The 24,968-nt window shown below is 44.2% G+C and overlaps 1 protein-coding gene and 1 long non-coding RNA gene across 6 annotated transcripts in view; one reads left to right on the top strand and one right to left on the bottom strand.

The window, feature by feature from the left end:
- FAM81A (family with sequence similarity 81 member A) overlaps positions 1-15,414 on the top strand; it is a 38,856-nt gene extending 23,442 nt beyond the window's left edge. For all 5 annotated transcript variants that reach the window (XM_083712804.1, XM_083712807.1, XM_083712803.1 and 2 more), the window contains 5 exons: positions 4,813-4,942; positions 9,541-9,647; positions 10,630-10,765; positions 11,943-12,138; positions 13,705-15,414. In XM_083712804.1, the coding sequence (XP_083568930.1) occupies positions 4,813-4,942; positions 9,541-9,647; positions 10,630-10,765; positions 11,943-12,138; positions 13,705-13,811 (676 nt within the window). In that variant the 3' untranslated portion in view covers positions 13,812-15,414. The remainder of the gene's footprint in view (positions 1-4,812; positions 4,943-9,540; positions 9,648-10,629; positions 10,766-11,942; positions 12,139-13,704) is intronic.
- Positions 15,415-23,028: 7,614 nt separating this feature from the next.
- LOC310831848 lies at positions 23,029-24,968 on the bottom strand. The gene is made up of 2 exons (XR_014558022.1): positions 24,292-24,968; positions 23,029-23,406 (listed from the first exon to the last, which is right to left on the bottom strand). It is a non-coding gene; the product is annotated as an uncharacterized lncRNA (long non-coding RNA).

The raw sequence follows: 24,968 nt of genomic DNA, 5'->3' as shown, positions 1-24,968 counted from the left end.
TACCTTCCCGCCAGAGTGGTACCTATTTATCTACTTGCACTTTAACATTCTTTCAAACTGGTAGGTTGGCAGGAGCAGGGACCGAGCAATGGGAGATCACCCCGTCGCAGGGATTCGAATCGCTGACCTTCTGACTGGCAAGCCCTAGGCTCAGTGGTTTAGACCACAGCGCCACCCGTGCTGGAAAAGGCGCAGGAAAGTTAACACTAGGGCACAGAGCTGCAATTAACTCTGGGACTCCCTCACTCTTGGGATAAGAGAGGGTGTAATGACAGATCTTCCCTAGTAGGCCCCCTCCCAGTGCAACAAATTAAGCTAGTAGAGGGAACACTAGCAGGTTAGTCATTTGCAGGCATCTGAATACTAGTTTCTGGAAGCCACGGGGGGGGGGGGAGTGCTCTTGTGCTCATGTCCAGCTTGTCAGCATCCCACAGGGACTTCTCTATCCACTGTGAGAACTGAATGCTGGACTAGATGGGCCATTGGCCTAAGCTGTATGGAGAATGTTGTGGCCCAAATGCCACGCAGAGGAGACGATTATGATAGGTTTTATGGCAAAAGAGTGTCTGTAAGAAAGGTATTGATTGCTAAAGCCAGACAATTATCTAGCTGTCTAGCTATCAAATTTGTATACTGCCCTATACCAGCATGCTTATCTGGAGCATACATGGGGTTTATTTCTGGGTAGCAGGCAGAGAAACCCTTTCAGAAACCATTTTTTCCTGAAAGATGGGAAGAGCTGGTGGCTTTTGTGCAGGCAGCTAAAGCCAGTTCAAAAGAGGGACTGTGTACCCCAAATTCACTTTTTACTAGACAGATTTGGATGTTTCTTGAACAGAAGCCTTCCTTGACCTGATGTCCTCCAAAAGTTTTGGATTACAGCTCCCATCAGTCCCAGTATCATATAACCTTGCTGGCTGAGGCTGATGGGATTTGTAGGCCAGAACATCTGGAGAGCACCAGGCTGGGGAAACTTTGCTGTAGGACAGAAAGAAGAATCTCTATACATCATGGAAAGCGCAGTCTCTGGCAAGCTGTTTCCCCCTCTCTTGAAACACACACACAAATATAATATATTTATATGAAACAGAATGATCTGAGGATACACAATGCAGGTACTTGTTGAAGCTAAGCAGGCCTGGGTCCGCTCAGTGCCTATGTGGAAGACGTCTTTGAGTTTCATGTGATGGTCAGTGTTGGACTGGAACATGGAATTCCATGGAAATCCACACCCTGCCATGAAGCTCACCATTTTATGTTACCTATGGATTTTTATATTCTTGTGCAGCTAGGAATCTCTTGGTAAGAGTCAAGCTTGGCTGCCATCCATCACAGTAGTTTCTGAGGAAGCACCAAAATGAAAACATATTCTGGAATTTTCATCCTATTAAATTTGCTGCCGCATGGAATTTGTACATCAGCTTTATTTGATGCATCAGACATGCTACCTGTCTTCACACATGTGGAATTCATTGGACTATTATTTATGTTACATACAGTTTTCATGGACTGTTATTTCTGTTTTAGATAGCCTTCATATTGATTGTCCAACTTCAATAAAACTTAAATTTTGTATCATGTTGCATTTTCATTGATACGTGGGTCTTCAGTTGTTTATTGGTTGTTATCCATATCTGTATTACATTATATCATATTATGCTGGAGACTTGAGTCCACTGTTGTATATGAGCTTTATCACCTATTTATCATTTTTGTCATTGATTGGTCTGTGGCTTGTATATTTTGTGTGCGTTATGGAGGGAACTCCTCCTTTTGGTTTACTCTGAATTCCCCACTCAGCTGATGAAGCTCACTGAGTGAACTTGGGCCACTTCCTGTCTCTCAGCCCAACTTCCCTCACAGGGCTTTTGCTAAGGAAAAAATGAGGCATGAGGGAACCAGATCCACCACCATGATCTCCATGGATGAAACATCAGCAGAGAGGGGTCCTCTTTCAGCTCTCTTGCCCTCAGAGGTTCAGGGTGTGGGGCTGGGGGGCTGGGAGAGGGCCTTCTCTGTGGCACTCAAAAGCTATGGAATTCCCTTTTCACAGAGGTGTGTCTCACACCACCTCCTGACATGGATCCTCCCCAAAATGCCACTGCCTGTCCCCCCAAGAAAAGTCCTGGCTATGCCCATGTCTTGACCCTGGCCTTTGACCCCAGAGAGGTATGGCTTTAGCACCCACCCTATTCTTTTTATTGTAAATTGTTCTCACTGGTTCTAATTTTTACATTGTTGTAACCTGCCCTGGTCAAGTCCATTTAGCCCAGCAATTTAGTCCATTTAGCTTCAGCCCTCACCCATTGTTAATTCACAGAAACTGCTATTCCATGGCACATTGTTTCTTTCTTTCTTTAAAAAAAATATTTTTATTAAGCAATTTCAACTTAACAAATTATCAAACCACGTAATCACATACATTATTTTTCCCCTCCCCCCCCCTTCCATCACTCCCTCCCCCAACCACCAGGGACTTCCCTCAGCTCCTCTCTCTGATTTCTCTGCACATATTATTCTCTGCATGTTATAAAACTATACCTATCCATGCCCTGTCTATCTATCATGTTATCAACCAATAAATTTGTGTATGTTTATTCAAAACCTGCCAAGGAGTCCAGTTCATTTTGTTGTCTTTTTAGATAATTTATAAAAAGCTCCCATTCTTCCTTAAAGTCACAGTTGTCCTTGTCCCGCAGTTTGTATGTCAGTTTAGCCAACTCTGCATAACTCATCAATTTTTCTTGCCACTGTTCTTTCGTTGGGATTTCCTCATTCTTCCATCCTTGTGCTATCAAGACTCTTGCCACTGTTGTCACATACATAAATAAAATCTTTGTTTTTCTTGGCTGGTCTTGTTCTACAATCCCTCACAAAAATGCTTCTGGGTTTTTTTACAAATGTCATTTTAAACATTTTTTTCAATTCATTGTATATCATTTCCTAATTTTTTTTAACTTCTCTACATTCCCACCACATATGATAAAAAGCCCCTTCTTTTTCTTTACATTTCCAACATATGTTTGACCTGGTTTTATACATTTTTGCTATCTGTACTGGTGTAATATATCATTTTCATGTAATTTTCTTTCAAAAGAGAAGAGTTTGTAAATTTCAAATTTACTTTCCACAATGGCACATTGTTTCTTGAGACAGGAGTTCTATATAGCCATTGTGATTTCTAGTTACAGAATAATACAGAAAGGCCACAAAATAATAGAATTGTGGCGTTGGGAGGGACCACGAGGGTCATCTAGTCCAACCTCCCGCAACGCAGGAATCTTCCGCCCCAATCCAAGGCTTGAACCAGGGGCACTGGGTATAGCAAGTGCAAGGAGCTACAGCCCCCTCAATATTTTGAGGCAGGGTGCTGACCCTCCCCATACTGAGGGCACCACTCTCCCCCGCTGCCCCCGCATGGCAGGTGGGGGCGGGAGGTTTGGAGGGTGATTTTCGCTCCATGTGGCCCTGCTGCAATTGCCAGTGTCCTGGCAGGGATGGCCAAATTGGGGGGGGGGGGCATCATGTGTGTGACATCATGCCTGGCTCGCACACATGGCCCTGAGATTAAGTGTCTCATGTTCTACTGACTGAGCTATTCCAGGGAGGTTTTCTATTTGAAGAATGGAGGCTAACTAAGTTGTAGCTGGTGTGTGTGTGTCCAACAACATTTTAAGACCCACAGGTGTTCCAACTCTGCCAAAATTTTATATAAAACACAGGACCTAGGTCCATTATCTCAGCAGTTTCTATATTCAACAACTGTTAATTGTGCACATGGAAATCCATTCCCCATATTTATCATATAACTCAGTTACCAAATACAATTTTGTCCGGCATCTCTCTCTGACATGTGCGTAACTAAGCCAGTGGCTGCCAGCTGTAACACAGATGCGCCAGAAGAGAACAGCCGTTGGTATTATGAACAGAAACAGGCCAGGCAGGGAGGTCAGCAAACGAGGAGGTGATTACACATGTGTAGAAGTTGCAGGATCAAAAGGAAGTGGAGACCTGGGTTCTAGGGCAGTGTTTCCCAACCTTGGGCCTCCAGCTGTTTTTGAACTACAATTCCCATCATCCCTGACCACTGGTCTTGCTAGCTAGGGATGATGGGAGTTGTAGGCCAAAAACATCTGGAGGCCCAAGGTTGGGAAACACTGTTCTAGGGTATTCACACAAGAACCCATTTTCAAAATAGTTTGGCTCTATGTGGACACTGCACGATGGACCCTCCACAGAGAGGATCAACACTGAATCAGCTCTGACACCTTTGTGGCTGGCTTCAATGGCAGAGCATCTCTTTTGCATGCAGAAGGTCCCGGGTTCCATCTCCAGGTGGGGCTGAGGGAAAACTCCAGCCTGAAATCCTGGAGAGCTGCTGCCAGTCAGTGTAGACAACACCAAACTAGATGGACCAATGGTCTGCCTCAGCAGAAGGCAGCTTCCTGCCATTGCCACCTACCTCCGTGAACTTCTCTTTGATTGCCACATTCTGTGGCAGCAGATTCTGTAAATGTATTATGTGCAGAAATTCTTTTTAAAATCTGTGCTGTGTCTACTGCCAAACCTTCTGCCTTTCTTATGAGTAAGTTGGCATAGGTTCAGAGTGCGAGTTTGAAAACCTCCATGTGCCAGAAGTGTGTCTGAATTCAAACTTCTTTTTTAAAGAGTAATAAAATTATCAACAATTAAATGACATTCTAGTCTGTGATTGTGTGGCAGGTAAGGTGAGTATTTTTGGAATAAGCTGCTGGGAGGCAAGCGAAAAAGTGCCTATGACAACTCCAAATAATCCCTGTTGTTCCTGAATAGGTGTGATACTGGGTTAGCCAGATTGTCTGCTGAACACAAAGTTACCTACGAAAGACTACAGAACCTAAGCAAAGATCAGCAGGCGACCAAGTTGATATTGGAGTCTAAAATAAAAGAAGCAGAAATACAGGTAAGATATAAAAAAAAATGGATCCCACATAATTCTTAGTTACTGTTTTAGATGTATCTGCTTTTCAGTTATGAATATCACAGAAAACTGGAATATTTTCCGCTTCTAAAAAAATTCTCGGCATAGGGCAGCCACAGCTGAAAAAGTGAACACAACCCTCAGCTCCATGAACGAGAGCATAGTGTCCAGATCTTGAAAAGTCACATTTCCTCTTTATTCCATGCTGGACAGATTGCCCCTGGGGTACTCTGTCCAGTTCTGGGTACCACATTTAAGAAGAGTGTAGACCAATGGGAGTGTGTCCAGAGAAGAGTGATCAGGATGGAAACCAAGTCCTATAAGGAATGGCTGAACAATCTGGGTCTGCTTAGCCCGGAGAAGAACAGATGAAGGGGAGATGTGATGGAAGTTTTTAGCTATCTGATGGGATGTCTCACACACAAAAGATGGAGCAGGCATTTGTTCTCTCTCGGGCCAGAGGAGCAGGACTGACATCAAGGATGGAAAGCAAACTGGAGTGAGACAAACCATGAGCTCAGGATCTGACAGCATGCTAAGCCAAGCCATAGTTTAGTGCAGCCAGCTGTTCAACAGCAGCAGGACCAGAAGATGAGCAAAGTGGCTGTGATCTGTCTGGGTCCACACACCCACACTAAACCATGATTTGGCTTATTGATGCATATGAACCACCCACACACACACATATTAGTACAGAGCGGGGAAATTGTAGGCTGTGTGTCCAGATGGTCACAAAATGCAAAAGACAAGAGTCTGTGACAATTCCATGTAAACAAGAGATGTGCATTGACCATTCAGAAGAGCAATAACTGACAAAGGTGGGATCTGATTGTCCAGGGAGGGTCTTTTGAGAGCTGGCAGTCTCTGCTGAGTGTTTTGAAGAGAGAGCGCTGCCACAGTTTGGAGAAGGTGACACACTTCACCTCCAGTTAAAGGGTTGTGGGAGACAGAGCCTGATGCCAACTGTACATGTGCAAAATGGTTGGCAGTGGAGAATGAGAGACAAAGAAAGCTGTTAGACAGCTGAAGACACCTGGAAGCTGAGAGGCTTCTCTCCTGGAAGCTGATTTGGGTTAGTGGTTCTGTTGCTTTCTAGGAGTGCCACCTGTTTCCCCTCCACTTATGCTCTGCTGGTATATGTGAATATGAAAACCAAATGTTACAAAAACACATCAGGTCCTCCAGAGGAAACCCAAATTCAGATAGTACACCTGCTTTACCGGCATTCTGTTTGAGGTGGCCCACAAAGCCGCTCACAGTGCCAATGCAATTCTGGAATGCCCTCTGCTGGAGGCCCACCTGGCTTCATCATTCCTCACCTTCTACCGTGACAGTTCGTGAAAGTCTTTGTGGCAGATGAATCTCATGTTGTTTGTAGATATGGGCAAATATAGTAGTTGAGGTTATGCCGTTCTGATGCTTTTGCCTTGTTTCATAATTTTTATTAACTGCCTTATATCCTTTGAAATCCTTGTTCGAATTGGGGAGTTGGGGGATTCTTTTGGGAATGGAAGGCAGCAGGAAGAAAATGTCACAAACAGAAAATGTAAATGAGCCACCTGCCAGGCATGCTGTTGCAGCGGATCTCCTGTATTAGCTGAGGTGGATGAATTACATCAGCAATCTCCTACCTTCTCAGACCCAGGATCCACTTTTAATCCAAATGTGCAATTGGGGACCCATTTTGTTAATCGTTTGCCATATATTTGCATGGTGGTGCCCCTGATGCAACCCACCTTGGATCAGGCCACAGCCTACCAGTGGGTCTGGACACACCAGTTGAAGACCAATGGACTAGATGAACTTTGAAATAACTCCCAACTCCATCTAGAGTTTTGTGCACCACAATCCTGCATTTATTTCCCGCTGCGTTCTGCCGGATGCCTTTGGGAAAACTGCAAACAGGTCCTGGAAATGTCTTCTGACCCATCTGTCTTCTTGAAGAAAGCGCGTGTTTGTTATCCTGCCTTGCCAAGGCCCACTCACAATCTGGAAAGTCATTTGCAAGGAAATTTGTTCCATAAAAATGTGTAAAGTCATCATCTCTCTCCCCCCCAACACACCCAGCCTGCATTACTCTGCAGCGCTTTCTGTCTATTAGTCACGGTGGAAACACAATCCCATGACATCCAAAACAGCTGTATTTAGACATCTGTGGTTTTCCTCAGTAGGGGAAGAAGGTGGTCCTCCTGAGTCCAGCAGGCTGGCTAGGCATTCAGATTCTAAACTGGGAAATTACCCTCCAGTTGACACATTTTGGTTTTTATCTTCCAAATGCTGTGCAGTCTTAAGGTTCAGCATCAGGGATGGTGGGCCTCTTTTGCTCCTGAAATGCCAAACAACCTCCCATCACACTTACACTGTAGTACTAAGCACACCAGCCAGGAGTGGGAGAAGCTGTGTGAGGCTGCAATGAAATTAACCAGATATGTTCCTTTTTGCTACATTTTGAGTGTGGCCAAAAAGTGTGGCTAGAGATATGTATATATATATTTAATAAATAAAATTGTTATTGTTTCACTGCTTCCAGGGTAGCCTGCAACAAGCAATAGAAAAAGGCTACCCTTGCCCTCAAAGGCAGAATATATAAATAAATACACATTTTCTGGAATGAGACAGTTTCATGCTACTGGTTTCATGGAGCTTGAGATGAGTTTTCAGTTGCTCCCTGCAACCAGCAGTTTAGCTTGAGACTGCCATCCTTGGTTCACTCCTTATTTACATGGAATCCAGTCAGCCCATTTTATCTTGCTGTTTTCTGTATATATAGTGCTATTTGTTAAAAAGAAAAGAAGCAGAATGACAAGAAACCAATAATTAACACCCCCCCCCGAATCCCCCACCCCAGTGGAGAAACAAGGATGTACAACATGAAAGAGGAATTCAGAGAGGCTCATCAAGGAGCAAGTAACAGGCTAGGTAAAGGTAAAGGGACCCCTGACCATTAGGTCCAGTCATGACCGACTCTGGGGTTGCGGCGCTCATCTCGCTTTATTGGCCAAGGGAGCTGGCGTACAGCTTCCGGGTCATGTGGCCAGCATGACTAAGCCGTTTCTGGCGAACAGAGCAGTGCACGGAAACGCTGTTTACCTTCCCGCTGGAGCAGTACCTATTTATCTACTTGCACTTTGATGTGCTTTCAAACTGCTAGGTGGGCAGGAGCTGGGACCGAGCAACGGGAGCTCACTCCATCGTGGGGATTCGAACCACTGACCTTCTGATCAGCAAGTCCTAGGCTCTGTGGTTTAACCCACAGCGCCACCCACGTCCCTAACAGGCTACTCATGAGTAAAAAGTGGGACCTGAAACAAAATGTTGCAGTGCATTCTTTATATCCTCTCAGGAGTGGTCCTGCCAGCCAGCCAGGCTCTCCCCTAGTGGACTATTCCATTCCGCCCTCCTGACCCTCCCTCCTTTCCATTTTCCTTTTCTGACATTCATCACTGACGGATGAACATGCTTGGTCCACTTTCAGCTGGAGTGTTTTAGGCAGCAGCAGGTGGGGAGGGCTTAGTTTTTTCTTTGAAACTTAAAAAAACCCCAACTACTGCAAATATCGGGGTTTACCGTATGCCAAGCTCTTGTGTCCCAACGAACCTGTCTCAACTCCAGTCGTGTCAGTACTCAGTCTCCTCAACTTGCTTTTGGAGGAAGCGATTCCCTGCTAGGGGCAGCGAAAGGGGACAAGGGTCCTGCAAGCAGAAAACTTTTAATCAACACTGGAAGTGACCTTTGCTGATCTTGGCTTACTTTGGAGTAAACATTACAAAAACATCTTAGTTGTGGGGCAAGGGTACTGCTGGATAAGGGAGCACACACTCTCAAGTGCTGTGTGGAATGAGAGCTTTAATTTGGTGACTGAAAGTCTGCATCAAAGGAACACCTCAGCAGCACTTAAAGTCCCCAGTGTGCAAGAAAATGCAATCAGCGTAAGTGAATGTGTACATATATTTATATATAACCCCATGGTTGGTTACCTGGGTTTGGGAACAGGCATCTGTGGCATCTATTTCTGATCTCTCCTCTCTCTCTCTAGCTAGGAATGTGTGGGTGGTCAGTGCTTCCCTCTCCTCTTGTCCCCGCTTCTGCTGGGTGTTTTTCTATACAGCACAGTGCTTCTGCTAGTCCTTAGCAAAAGCTCACCATAGTGACAAGATCCAAACTTCAGCCTTCATAGACAAGACATCTGTCTAGCCTCCGAAACAGCCACTTTCTGCGTGATCGTTCAAGTGGGTTTCATTCCATGCAACCAAAGGTGTAAGCTCAGGTGTCTCCTCCCTTGCAGAAAGGGCCAAGATGGCAGATCATCTCCATTCAAAGGGTCTCTATTCTTTGGGGGAAATGAGGGATCTCTCACAGTGGATCACTCTTACAGGATGATTCTCATTCACTGGGTGGCCTTTTGTTTTCTTGAAGGATGTTGTGCCTAAAACCAAAATGAAAGAAGCTGTTTTAAATACTCTTCCTGTTTCAGCTTCTTTCAGTTTTATCAGTTTTCACGCATTTCAGAGGTGTTTTATCCTTTGAAACCAGGATTAAGTAAACAGGTAGCAGAAGAAATGTTCTTTCCTCCCTTTCAGATTTCTCACCTTTTGAGCAGAATAGAGCAGTCAATCATGCAACAGGAAGCCAAACTGAAGCTCACATATAAAGAGAGCAACCAACAGCTCCACCTTCTGGACACAAAGTGAGTGTCACCATATATTTCAAAATCCAGTTTTCTAAATTTGCGAAAGTTTGGTGTGAAACCACAGAAGACTTTTGGGGAAGCAACTTTCTGAGAACTAAAATAAGAGGCTTGTTTGCAAACCACAGTTGTCTATATTTGCATAATGGGAAAAAAAATCAATCAGGAAAAAGGCCTCATGCTACAAAACCTTTTTTTAAAAATTGGACAACTTAATTGGGGATAAGCCTATTGAAGGCTGTTAGTTAAATAAATGGAGCCTCTTTGTTAAAAGGCAGTGTACTTCTAAGTACCAGATGTCAGGGGATGGACAGCAGTGGAGAGGAGGGCTGCTTCCGTGTGATCTCCATATTCCCCAGGCTACTGTTCACTGCTGACCACAAATGAAAGTGGAATGCTGAGCTATAATGCAGCAATGGGACAGTTCTTGCCTCTTTAACCTTGCATGTTGCAACATGAGCTCATTCATTTTCTTCAGGTCAGAGTCTTATGAATCCAAAACAATTGTTTTAAAATTCAATTTTGATGTAAGGGAAAGGTAAAGGGACCCCTGACCATTAGGTCCAGTTGTGACTGACTCTGGGGTTGCGGCGCTCATCTCGCTTTATTGGCTGAGGGAGCCGGCATACAGCTTCCGGGTCATGTGGCCAGCATGACTCAGCCGCTTCTGGCTTCTGGGGATTCAAAACACGACCTTCTGATCGGCAAGTCCTAGGCTCTGTGGTCTAACCCACAGCGCCACCCGCGTCCCATAATTAAACATTAACATTGTCTCAGATTTTAAATCACTAACTGATTAACTTGCCAAAATTTGGTATTTTACACTTTTTCCTAATGAGGAGTGTTGCACAAAAAGCCACACAATATAAATTTAAACATTTGCAAGGAAATTCAGGTCAAGTTAAGATTTCCCTCCCCCCAAAAATTCATTCAGAGGTCATGTTTAAAAAATATTTCCTCTTAATGCATTTTATTCCCCTAGATTACAGGATGCTATTGATTACCTCAGTAACCAGATCTCATCTGCACGAAGCTGGATGGAACAGGAGCATGACCGGTTTGAGAAAGAGTTTCTGGAGAAGATTGATCAGCTGTCCCTGGCCATTAAGGAAAAAAGTGTACGTTTCCTGTCTTCCAAAAGCTCCTGAAAAGTAATTTTACAATCCTGGCCACCACCACCCCCCACACAAACAAACCTGGAAAGACCTTCACAACCCCACTTCCAGATCTTGCTATGTGAAATTAGGGCTGGACCTCATGCCTGATATCCAGGGCCACTCAGCCCAGCCCCGCCCCCCCCCCAAATGACCATCCAGGAGGCAGCAGCAAACAGACTCACCTTCAGCACCTGGGTCCACCAGGGACCGGTGCTGGTCACATGGTAGCCTTGCTTTCCTCATAATTATTAAAACATTTTTGAGTTAATGGGATGTGCATGGTTACAGATACTTGTTTTAATTATTTTTACTTTAAATAAATAGGTTATCCTTTAATGCAACAACAAGGATGTTTATTCATAAGCCAGATGTTTAGCAGCAAAAGCAAACTCCACTCTATTCCTGCAGATGTAATGTAGACTTTGAGTTGTGAGTTTAAACTGAGAAACTACTTCTGCTCAGGGTATTCTTTTTATAAAAAGATCAGAGTTGCCAACTGTTTTTTGTTTTCTGCTCCAGTATATCAAGAATGTGAAACTTCACAACTTAATAAATATACATGGTGCCTAAAGGGGGCCTCTGTAAGACCACTGAGTCCAAGGTCTAAAATTGCTTAGCCACACCACTGCTATGGGCTCTGGAAATATATTGTTACTTCAACACCTCCCCAATCTTCCTATGCCCTCTATAAAATTGTTCTGAGGCCCCTCACTATACATATTTGATCCTAGTTTGTTTTAACTAAGCATGGTTAGAATAAAACACAGTTCCCTGATTTCAGATGTAATAGAAAACTATAGGTAGCTCATCCTAAACCCAATCTGAAGCTTCCATTTTCCAAGGAGAATGAAAGGAGCATGCAAGCCTGAGATTTATTCTCATAAGAGGAAGCCAGTTCCCCATTATATTTGAACTGAGTTCCAGCCTCCTGCTGTGCTGCCTTAATGCCTCCTGAGCCAAGCCATCTCACCTTTATTTGTGCCAGGGAAATCCTGCAAAAAACCCTTGCAGACCACAGGCCTTGGTTCATGTGGGGTCCCAAGGAGGGTTGCACTTCCTGAATGACTTAGCCTAGAAATTAACCATGTGGCAGTTTTATCTTATCATTGCAAGTCTTAAATTGTTTGACTGATCCCAGGAAATGGACAGCAGGGCCTTAGAGATGCAATTCAGCGAGATCCAAGGGAAACTTAATAAAATGGAAGACGGGCAAAAGATCACCACGGAAGAACACGGAGCAAAGAAGACCGAAGACAGAATTAGCATCCAGCTCAGCAAACTTCAGATGGATATTAATGAAGATATAAAAGAAGTGAAAGCCGAGGTTAATGCTGGTAAGAATGTGTTTATTGATGTAATAACCTGGCCAGCATTGTAGCTCCCACTCAAAAATGACAAGACGGGCATTTTATTGGAAGTAAAGAAGTGAACGTTTCTATAGCAGACGAATGGTGCCAACTCAGCATTGGAGAAAGAGCGATTATCAGGGCCAAAGTTAAGGTGTCCAAATAAATATATAAATTAAAATTTCCACCGGCCCTGTTAGGCAGCCTTTTTCTGAAAAATCTTCCATGCCAATAAATAAATTGGGATTACTTACTGATGAAAAGTTTTCATGGAAACCCTATCTGGATGCAATCAAGCTATTATCTGCCCGCTCTTCTGGACAGCTATACAGGTTCCTTTACTCGAAAGGGGGCCATCAAGATCTACATGTCAAAGATCATTGCACAAATGCTTTATGGGGCTAAGATTTGGGAAGCAGTATCAAATCAGAACTAGAAGCCCAACAAAATAAATTCATGAGGCAGATCTTGGGGCTTCCACCAGCGACGCTGGCAACTCACCCCAGAGCCCAGTTGGGTCTCCCCTCAATGACAGCCAGAATCGATCCAGCCCATCTCAGATACTGGTGCAGGCTAAATGCCTTTGAGGACCATATCCTTACCAAGCTCTGTTGGTTAGAGCAACTAAGGACAGGTGGCTGGGCGCAAAAGTGTCATGATAAGCTTAGGGCTTACAATCTCCAAATGGATAAATATTTAGTCCTCAGTCCATGTGACCTAAGAAATTGGATCTTTGATCAGGATGCCAACCAAGATCCATTATGGTTGCCCATTATTCTATTTGGTGCCCCCAAATCAAGATCAACCACTCAAGGCCCCATTACCTTGAGACACTGATTTTCCTGCAGCTGTGTATGTAGGGCGTTTGTTGAACTAAGGTTCCAGCAGATGCCCTCAGAGTATTTAGAGGGGAGATACCTGGGAATTCCCCATGTGGAATGCAGGTGCATTTATGGATACAATCAAGCTGGGGATGTCGTGCATTTCCTGCTGCATTTCTCTTTAAATTCAATGCCCGGAGAATTTATTTTATCATTGGTTCTTGACTGTTTCTCAGGCCAATCCCCCCAGCAGGTGACAGTTGAGCTCCTAGCTCAGTGTTTCCCAACCTTGGGTCTCCAGCTGCTGTTGGACTACAATTCCCATCATCCCTGACCATTGGTCTTGCTAGCAAGGGATGATGGGAGTTGTAGTCCAAAAACAGCTGGAGACCCAAGGTTGGGAAACACTGTCCTAGCTGATAAAGATCTCCAGATTGCACATTTGGTAGCCAAGTTCACTCTGGCAGCTAAGAAGTTCTAGATATGTGAATGCTTCCTAACTTTAAAACCTCAAACTGTAATTTTTTATGTTTTAACTTTTATAGGTCATGTTGTGTGATTTCAGCCTTGATCTTATCCCCTGCTGTACATTGTAAAGGCCTTTGGCTATATACAATAATTTACTGATTGATTGAGAAAGCTAAACTGAAGATGAGACTTGCTTTTAGTGTCAGCATAGTTTGTTTAAAAATAAAAAGATAGCAAACGTTGTTTCAATTCTTCCCCTGTTTAGGATTTGCGACCATCTACGAGAGCATTGGATCTCTGCGGCAGGTTCTTGAAGCCAAAATGAAACTGGATAAGGAAGAGCTGCAGAAGCAGATTCAGCAAATGAAGTAAAGGCATCTGAATGCAGCTCACCTGAGCAGCTGGAAGAAAAATGGATCTGGCCTGCCTATAATGTTGATCCAGGCTGCGATATAAATCTGATGCATGGACAGAGCTAGGTGCTCCCAATCTTGTGGAGCTGTATGGTTACTGTAAATAGTAAAAAGACAGCATTGCTATCAAAAATACTTTTTACGGAAGACCTGTGAGGACCACTGCCCTGTAACTCCAGATCTAAGCTCCATTGACTCCAAAAGAGCTGTCTCACATAACCTGGGTCACAGATTTTTGTCAGGGCCTCCAAATGCTTGAGCAGAGCCATGTATTCCAACATGTTGAAGGATGCAAGATCTCTAGTCTGCAATTCAGGTCAATTCAATCAGTTTCATTCACTACCATGGGACTGAATTGGGTTTAAATCTGTGCACTTTGGCCATCATTGAGTTCTGTTGTGAGACATAAAATTGCTAATCTATATTCCACTAAATTCAAGAACAAAAATCCACCAGAGAACATCCAGAATCAGTCAGCTGGCAGCCATTGTGAGGATCCCCCAGGCCAGATGTTTGCAACACAGCCTTCTGCTGAAGGTCTAATGTTCTATTGTATGTTATGGTCCTCCGTTGGTTTCACAGATGTATATCCTGCCTTGTTTAATTTATTTATTTAAGACAGGGATGGGAAACCTGTGGCGTCCTTCCAGATATTGTGGGACTTCAACGTGCCCCCCCCCCAATCCCTGATCACTGGCCAGGCTGGCTGCTGGGAGTAGAGGGCCCATCTCTTTATTTACGTACCGCTTCTCAGCAAACCTCAGAAAGCAGCTTTACACAAAAATGTTAAAACAATAAGTATTAGTTAAAATCACGTACAAGTAAAAGAGACAAGCTACAGGTAAAGAAAACTTTTTGAATGTGAGATCTCTCCTTGCCTCTGGACAGGATAGTTCTTGGCCAGCCTTCTGTAGGCGGTTCTTGAGGGAAAGAGAGGCCACCTCAGCTTGCAAGGCATGATGAGGTGATTGCCCAAACTGCTCTGTCCATTTTCCATGCAAGGTATTGAGAAGGTTACAGTATTATTGCAAAAGGTTTGCAGCTTTCCCCATGAAAATCCTCTCTTAAAGCTCAATCCACAGAGAACCTGAATTGACATTTGCTCCAATTCAGCTTTAAAGAGCAGGTTTTCATGGGGAAAGCTCAAGGCAAAACAAGAACAAAACATTCGGACAGGGAGCGTTAAAGCCTCGACCTCTGCCTGGAAGGGGCAGAGCAAAAGGTAAGCATGGATAATCCCTGACTGTTCCCGGGATCCTTAATTTCCCCCTCCTCCCCTTCTGGGCTGCTCTCTCTTGCATCTTCTTGTGTCTTATGCCTTCTTCAGTCTCTTATTCCTGCCTTCAGAGCTTTTGCCTTTCTCCCTGGCTGATCTGCTCAGGTCTTTGCCATCCTCCTGCCAGGCCCCTCTGTCATGGTAGGCTACCTCATCCAATCACTGCCACAGGCTTCATGGCCACATGCTTTCCACACAGGAAACGCCAGGGCCAGTTCCCAGAAACCTCGTTGATTAAAAAAGTATCAGATAATAGGATGATAAGCAGCGACTTTCCAGGGGTTTCAGGCAGAAACTCAGTCCAACTGGACCTCCATGAGGACCCGAGACCTCCTGCAAGCAGAGCAGGTGCTCTGCTGCTATCCCTTCCCCAAGTTCACAAGTCAAAGGGAAGACTTTTTGCTCTCAGAAACTCTGGAGAACCATAAGCTTCTCAGAAAGGACAACACTGGCCTAGAGGCAGCTGTGTATGTCCACTGCCAACAAATCCGCTCGTCTGTTATGAGACCCCGCTGCTCCTCAACAGCTCGCCAAGCCATCTAGCCCACATTATCAATCTCCTGCCTTAGTTTCTCTCGGACAGAGTGAGGAAACCTCTTGGCCTGAGAGCTGAATTCCCTCTTGGCCAACCCTCCAAGGGACAGAGGCCACAGTGGGCATGGCCAAACCGCACATGTACAACACACATGTACTTGCATGCAAAGAGCATGCACACTAATTATGCATTCCCTCCCCTCCCCCCAGCAATTAGGCTGAAAAAGGGTATTTTGGCCGCTTTCAAGCCAAACTGCTGGAGGAGGCAGAGGTGTTCTTCCTGGACATTGCAGGAAGCAGGTTGCTCCATCCATCCTGCAACAATTGGGCTTGGTGGGTGAGGGACAGAAGACAGGAGCCAGCAGAAGACTTTTTTCTAAGCCTAATTTTATTGTGGGGGCTGTTTTCAGCAATAGGGGTCTCTGTTCAGTGGGAGGGGAGTCTAGGGCTAATGCAGCAATGGGCTTCTATACCCAAGCATGTAAAATTTATATATAGCCATGGATAATCACTGCTGGAGAAACCAGAGCCTGTTTTTTTAATGCCGAGACCAAATCTATGCATTTTGAAGCCCCATTTATTTTTCACTGAGGAATTAAACACACCTGCAACCAGGGCTGGGCCAATGTAGATGTTTATTGCCACCCCTGTTCCTGATGTAAATCTTCACTCACCCCTTCTTCCCTGGAAGGGGTGAGGGAACCATTTTGTGGTTTGCCTCAAGGCAAACATGTCTTGGGCCAGCCCTGCCTGCAGCTGTTTCCCACTGAAATCAGAGATACTTAACACTGCACTGTCGCTGCAAACCTTCCGTTTAATTTGTGTTTGAGCCTTTCTACAGGACCCTTTCCCTGCTGTTTTCAGCCAGAACAGCAGGTGACTCTGTACAGGTGCTTTGGCAAGCAAGTATTTTGACAAAATGACCTTTCACTTTATTTCACCCCCCCTTGTGTTTCATTAAGATTAAGGGTCAATTTTTTGTAATATTGCATGGTGCTGCTGTATATTGTGCAACATTTCCTTCTGATTTATAAGAGTATAATGAAGAGATACGCCAAGTGAATAGAAAATGCAGAACTGTAGTGTATATTGGTTGTGGCAGTATCATAGCCATTTCAGAGACAGGGAATATGTTGGTGGGTCTGCCCCACTCATGGAGATTCAGGGAAGGGCCACAGCTCGGTGGAAGAGTAGATTCAATCCCCAGCATCTCCAGGTAGGCCTGAAAAAGTCTCCCCACCCACCCACTTTCTGAGGCCCTGGACAGCTGCTGCTGTCAGTCAGTGTGGGTAATACTGAGATAGATAGATCAATAGCCCGACTCATGTACAGTATATGACAGTTTCCTATATTCCTGATTTTCAGCTTTAATTTCTTAAAAATTAAACCTTTAGCCCTTTTAAAGTAAAAAATATGCAGGCAGAATTCTATCAGAGGCTCTGTTAAGTCACAGACTTGCTCCCACCTCCCATTGTTTTGGCCAATGAGCACAAAGGCACTGGTTTGACTGACATGTTTGATGTTTATTTCATAATTCTATTAAAATGTGATTTTATTACAATCTTGCATGGGTAAACAACTTTAGACATATTAAGTTAATTGCAACATAGGGCTTTCCTGTATTGCATGATGTACTGTGACTCCCCCCCCCCCATATTCCCTATTTCTGGCTATGGGCTTCTGTCGCGTTGCTTGCCTAATTTGGGGGACTCCTTGTGCAATAATCCCACCTGCACTGGACTTGGAATGCGTGTAGGCTGGTCAACAGCAAAGGCTGATAGGCTTGCTCATCTGCAGTTTCTACTTTGATGGTTTAGCTGGCGGTGGGAAGAAGCCATGCAGGACAATGTTTCATGGCATCAAATGCATTCTTTCATTCATTTATTAAATTTGTATACTGCCCTTCATCTGAGTCTTAGGGATGTTATGGTTGGCTAATTAATTTACTGTTAGTAACAAATTTCTCAGACCTGCTTTGACACTTTTCATAGTCCAAATTACTATCTCCAGAACAAGTCCTACACTTAACAACTATTTTAAAGGACTAAAATAAGCCACTTTTGATATACTCTTGGACTACACTTGACTGACCCTTCTTTTCTTGCTCCCATGGCAGCCATTGTGCGCTGGCAGCCACAACACTTCTACTGAGCTGTGAGTATCGGCAGCACCTCATTATTTACCACAGTCACTGGGTGACTTTAAATTCCTGCAAGCACGGCGGAGCTCAGTGGGTGAGCATTCATACAAGTTTCGTTCTATTCCTTTTAGATTCCAGTGATGGAGTCATCAAAATGCATGAAACACTTGCTCCAGAAGCAGAGGCATACCTAGGCTCCCTTGCACCCTTGGCAGGGAGCTGTATCACCACACACAGACACACACACACCCGCCCTTACCCCTTGTGCCTTCCTCCAGACTAGGAGCAGTCATGGGAGTGTGTGCATGTGCAGGCAGGCTCCTAGCCACTCTGAGCTACAGTGGAAAGCTTTGATTTTTTCACCCTACTGGGCCTGCACCCTTGGTAGAGGACAATCTGGCCAACCCCTAGAAGGGAGGGAGGGCTGGCAGCACAGAGCCAGTGAGTCTCAGAGGGCAGCACCTTCCCACAATCCAAGTGTGTATTTGCAGTCTCACTGCTTATGCACCAAACTCCGCTCTGCCCACAACTTTCACCTCCAGCTTGCAACCCACCAGGCACTTGGAAGAATATGAGAGCCATCACAACTGGTTGGGGGCCATGGGCCGCTCTGCCCGTGGCTGCCCCTTCATTTTGCTTCCTCCTTGCACCAGCAGGATGGCACAGAGCAGTCTGACTTGCTCTGTTTTACTCTCGCAGGGGAAATCAAAAGGTACCAACCATTCTCCGCAATTGGCTATGGCCTGAGCTCTCACTTGAGAAACTTGGTTCCTTTTAAGGAAACAGGCAAGTCCCACCAACAGTATCTATGCTATGGATTCTCTAGGAGAGAGACATGAGCTGCAGAGGGACAGTTGTCTGGGACCCCCATTACTTTCAATGGTGCTTGTTGAAGAATTGGCTCATATCCATGGATTGGAATGCATAAACTGCTCTTACACTCTGCATATGCAGATTTTAAAACCAGCTTACTTCTCAGTGGGGCCCAGTCAAATGAAAAGCTCTTTGCTACAGCGCTTTGAGACTGCCCTGTCCTGTTGTTGGTGCAATCCAGTCCTGCAGCAGCCCAGAAAACACTACAAGTACCTTACAGCCCAGTTTATGTCCTTGTTTGTGCAGTAGAACACACCGTTCAGGATCATTATCTGGAGAGCAGAGTGGGCCCCTGATAATACAGAAGGTAGAATCGTGTTATACCATCAGGTTGTGAAGAAAGCATTGCAGAGGAAACACGTCACAAAACTAGAGCTGAGCATTTTTTTTCCTTCAGTGATAATAAAGTTCCATTATAAGAAAAATAATAAACTGCTGTTATCAAGCGACAGTGTTTACCCACCAGCTGTGCACCTTGATTTGCAACATCTTGCAAAAGAGCTTATTTGAGGCTCTTTTGACTTAACTTTGTTAATGAAGTATAACTGCTGTAAAATTCAAAATCAAATGGCAGCTAAATCTCATCCTGTTTACACAAAGCTAATGATAATGAATAAGCATTTCCAGGTATTTCTTCAACAGAATTGTGAGGGGAAAGAAATACATGTATTTTAGTTATCAATCTAACAAATATGCAGCCATAAATATTAGGAGAAAGTCCATTTAGCGTTTTATAAACAATAAAATACAGTTTATTGGTATTGTAAAAACTATAACTGTGAGAGGACAAATGGAGGAAAACAACAAATATGTATAGATTTGAATAATTTTTCCTGTAAAACTTTGCACAGACAATTAGATACAACTTAAGACATTCCAGTTGGTTACCTGGTTTTTGCGTTTTTGAATTATATATTTTAAAAATCGTTTAAATCTGAATAAAATTGACATTTTCATGCTATACGTTATACTCTGTATTTTTTCCTGTCTCAACAAATAGTAATTTAAATCAGAATATGAATGGTAAGTTGTGGAATTGTTGATGAGAAACCTTCTGTTCTGCAAACCCAGAATCTTGGATGTACTTTAAGGAGAGAAAGAATATGTTTTTTATATATGTGTCAATCTGCCAACCCCAGGACCTTCAACAGGACCGTGTGCTGTTGTTAACATTTATTTAAAACTTTTGCAACTTTTAAAAAGCACAACAAAGCAATCAGCAAGATTAAATATAGCAATGCAGTAAAACAAAAAATGGCACAATATAATATACTCAGGGGCAGGCAGAAGGTAGATCATGCTCTTGGTATATCTTTTAGTGATTTGCAGTAGAATCATCAAGGTTCCTGATTCTCAATTGTTTAACAACAGTAATAACTCCCCACCCCCTCAATCCAAATTAGGCTGCTTAAAGGAAGCAACTTTAAGGGAAACCAGGAATAGATTTATGTATGAAAGGAATGTGACATCAGTTATGGAACTAAAAACAAATTCCCAGGCTAAGATAAACTGAGAGGTGCCCTGTTTCGTTATTCTCCCTCCTTTTCCTTAAGTTTTTATTTTTGCTCTTGGGTGCTGGACCTCTGCCTTGTAGGAGAAAACAAGTGTGGTCCAGATCTGTGCCTGAACGTGTGTATTTCTCCCACAGAAGAACTAACCTGCAGAAGTAAAATTCACATGATGCTGTGACAGCTCAGAGGCATGTTTCTGGGGATAAGGAAAAACAAAACCTGGGATGTGGGATGGCTTCGCTGCCCAGCTTGTCAGGGTGCCACTCTCCACAGGTCCCTCCGGTCAGTCAAGTTAGAAGAAGCAAAACGGCGGCCAATCTTTATTGTTGCAACAAGGTTCAAAACACACAGCGAGTAAGAACCCCAAGCAAGAGGTTGCACAGACTTTAAAAACTTCTCCCCCCTTTCCCATCATACACTTCCCACAGCATTATCAGTACATCACAAATTAGTCATAAAGAAGGAGTGGTTGGCATGTGGAAACATGAGCCTGTCACCCCCCACCCTCAATCACCCCTATTCCCCACACCTTCTTAGTACCCGATTCCCTAAGAACAATTAAACTATTTACACTTTTCCTCTGGACTCTGGACTTTCCTGTTTTCAGGCTTTGAAAGTACCTGGTCTCAATCCACTCTACCAATGGGTTTCTGTCTGGGTCATTGGGAGTAACCTCCTGTCTCCTATTGTGTTATTGTCTATATAGGGGTAGGGAGTACGTGACTGTGCGCTTTGGAACAGAGGGGATTGGTTAAACCAGGGGTCAGCAAACCTTTTCAGCAGGGGGCCGGTCCACTGTCCCTTAGACCTTGTGGGGGGGGGATGATGCAAGAGCACCACAAGCCCCAGTGACTTCTTACCTGTGTCTTGCGAGCAGCAGGGGCTGGCGGTGGCAGCAGAGGGACAATGAGCGGCGCACGAAAGGGCTCTGGAGTGGGGCTGCTTAAAATGGCAGCCACTGCTGCTGCTAGCACTAATAAAACCCAGCCCCTTTCCTCCTCTAGGCAGGGCGAGGAGAAGCCAGGAGGAGGGAGGGAGGAGGCGCCGCTGCCGCTGTGTGAGGAAGAGGGAGAGGGAAAGAACACGCTCAGTAGCGATCCATGCAGCGATTCCCAGACTGTCCGCGAGCTGAATCCAGAGGGCAATTGGGCCTGATCCGGCCCGTGGGCCTTAGTTTGCCTACCCATGGGTTAAACCATTGATTTTCTATTAATTTCTGAAGGTTTGTATGTATTTTCTACTTAGCCAAGTTCAAAACAGACATTCTATCACTTTTAAGCAATCAAAACCAGAATGGATACATTTTATGAACTCTACTCCCATTGTTGATTTGTCATGCACAGCATGGGAGGCACCTAGTGAACTGTGCAAGGCTGAGCTGGCTGTCCTGCAAGGGCATTGCAGTAACTTCCCTGCTTAGTGCATGTTCCAGACACTAAGGGCCGCTGTTTTGCAACGTCTGTCAAAATCTAAGGATCCTGATTGCAGAAGACCGTTCAAGTTCCAAAACGTTTGAAAACTGAAAATTCAAAACGGAAATCTCAATACAGAAATGGTAAATAATTCATTTAATTATGTGCTTGAAGTCATGGGACTTGAGACTCCAACTTTAGAACTCTTGTGTTTATATGGCAGAAAGCCTGGAAGTTGGTTCAACATCCAAACATGTACATGTAAATAACATGTGCATCAACTCAGTAAGGGAGAGTTGATTAAAAAAAAAAAAGTATTAATTTTCAATTCTAATTTTGAACCCACATGGTTTGGATTAATTATGTGAGAATAAATAATAAACTATGTTTCTAATAAACCTGTAACTGCTAAAATTTGTATGAATAAACCCATGATGGAAATAAGTTATCCTGGTGTAAAAATAACTGCCCATAACTGTAACAGTTTTTTCTTCCATAATAATTTTGCTTTCTACAGGTAATGGGGGCGTCTGGAAACTCTTACTGCTCCCTATAGCAGAATGTTTTCTATTGTATTTGAATTAACAAAAAGATTTTCTTTCTCTTCCCTCCCACTGCCAACTAGGTAAAGGAAATTAAGCAGATAAGAGGAACAGTTATAAATAAACTAGGCTGAATAAATTTTCTAACTTAAAAACTTTATATGGTTTACAGCTTACAAAAAAAGGATCATCAGACACACTGATCAGATGTTTGGAAGCTGTGGCTGGATGGTTATGTGGGAGCCGGTTGAAGTTAAATCCTTTGAAAACAGAGGTCCTTTGGTTTGGAAGGGACAATATGGGATTGGGGAGGCAACTCCCATCTCTTGCAGGGGTGCAATTAGTGCCAGCACTGTCCGTTAAGCGTTTGGGTGTAATCTCTGACACCTCGCTTTCCATGGAAGCGCAGATTGCCTCAACTAGAGCCAGGGCTTTTCGCCTGTGGCTCCAATCTGGTGGAACGCATAAGAGACTAGGGCCCTGCGGGACTTGACATCCTTCCGCAGGGCCTGCAAGACAGAGCTGTTCCACCAGGCCTTTAACCAAGGCACAGCCTGACTCCCTCCTTTGACAATCTTCACAGAACTTTAGCCTAATGGTTGCCATCATTTTGAGTTGAATTAATTTAAACGGTGGAAGTCTTTTAAAAATATTTTAATTAAGATAGATAAGGATAAGATGAAAATACATAATTGAATATAAATATAGATTGGAAATGGCTGTGTATAGTGAATACTTATCTACTTTAAAAATTCTCATTCTTGATATTATTTCTTCCTTTTCTTTATCTTCCTGTTCTTTTCTTTTATATTTTACCTTTCATTTCTTTTCTTTATTGTGAATATTGTTTTGTAGAGGTGCAAATAATTGTAAATATGAGAAGAGGTAAAATGTTTTCTAATTTTCTTTTGGTTACATGTATTTTCCTTTTTTTGTATATTTGTTTTTTTTTCTAATTTGTACTCAATAAAATTAATAATAAATAAATAAAGCTCATCACGTGTCCATCTCCTCGTCCCACTTGGCGGCGTCAGGCAACTTCATGTTTTGTCACATGAAATCAAGGAACATGGAGGCCTGCAGCAACCAGTCCAGCCTCTGGAAGTGCCGTGTATGGTAGGAGAGACTCCGCAGCTGCTTTGATCCCTTCGTATTGCAAGAGGCTCTCTGGCATCTCATGCTTGAGGAGAGTTTCCACCAATGCCTGAGCCTCGAGGTAGTTCCGCGAGTTTGTGTTCCACGTGATGGAAAACTTCAACACAGCCTCTGGAAGAAGGGGTTTGGGGAAGACACGTCAGGAAGGAGTGCAAGTTGCAGGCAGCGTGGCCACCTAGAACCAACACACCTCTCTTGCGAAGCGTGGCCAGGTCTGGGCACACATCTGACCCGCGCCTTTCTTCAAGGCAGGGAAGCAGATCCAACACCCCTCCCCACCTAGTAGAAACAATTAATGATGGGAGAGGTGACTGAGTTTATGCCAGACTACATGGCTTGCAGGAATGGGTTTTATAATATTTATAAAAGTACAACAACAACAATATGCATTATAATATTTGCTCTAGTATTACAGAGCTGGTGGAGCTAATTTGAGGCTGTGTACACACCATACATTAAAAGCATTATCGCTTCTCCCCTGTAAGAATCCTGGGAACTGTAGATTACCCTTCTACCGCATAGCTACAATTTGTAGCACCCTTTACAAACTGCAATTCCCAGGATTCTTTGGGAGAAATGTGCTTTTAATGCCTGTTTTTCCTGCAGCAGGCATGCTCAGCTACCCCTCTGGAAGCTCAATCCCACAGAAAGCTGTGACGGCCACCAACTTGGATGGTTTTATGCAGGAAAGGCTATTAATGGCCACTAGGCACAATGGCTATGCTCTATCCCCACAGTCAGTGGCAGTAACGTTTGTGAATAGTAGTTGCTGGAAGATGCAAGAAGGGAATACAGAATGCTCTTATTTCCACAGGCCTCTGGTTGGCCACTGTGAGAACAGGATGCTGGACTAGACAGGCCAATGTGGCCTCATCCAGCAGGCACTTCTTATGTCCTTACGTGGTTCAAGGGTAGAGATTGTGAGAAGGCATCTTCCAAAGCAATCCCACCCCGCAAATAGCTTTGGAGCCTTCTTGCCTGTAGCCTAGCCCTCACCCCTTTTCCTGTTCCCTCTGGAGTCTTCTTTTGCTTGCCACGCCTGCGGGCTCTCTTCCGGCCAATACTGCCAATGACAGATCTTAAAAACTTGCGGTGAGTGAGATTCAGCAATCGCAGCACCTTGCGCCTGCTGGACCTCCTGAGCGGAGCGGGTTGTGTTTTGCTCCTCGTGAAGTAGGGTGAAATGTGAGGAGTGTTGCAAGCCGGTGCAGAGGCAGAAGGTCTGGCCGAGATGGTAGAGCACGGCTTCTCTGTCAGGGGCTTCTTCCTAACCCAGTAGAACACCAGTATCATATGCCTCTTAGATGGGTTGGACATGCTGAAGAAGGGGCTGGAGGCCCAAAGACCAGGGTGACTTCAAAGTGGAGGATGCAGCAGGCAGTTCCCTATCAATGGTGCCAAATCCAAGCAAATGTTAGCTCCAGTCCTGTTAAATTGATCCAGCAATTATGAACGTTAAATAAGGGATTAATTCCTCAGGCAGTATGAAAAGGCTTTCTGTGGCTTTTTAATAGATGGGAGCCCCCAACTACTGCCACTGTTGACAGCCTGTTGCCCCTTCACTCTGCTTGAATGGGTTATGTCACAATGGTTCCTTCATCAGGTGTCTGTGAGCATGAAAATGCTGTTGGGAGTTTCAGCAATGGAGGCTCAGGCATAACATACTGTTTGAA

The sequence above is a fragment of the Podarcis gaigeae genome, assembly GCF_964106915.1.
Source record: "Podarcis gaigeae genome assembly, chromosome: 14".
Lineage (NCBI taxonomy): Eukaryota > Metazoa > Chordata > Lepidosauria > Squamata > Lacertidae > Podarcis > Podarcis gaigeae.
The sequence above is the reverse complement of the archived record's forward strand: the minus strand, read 5'-3'. Positions and strand labels throughout refer to the sequence as shown.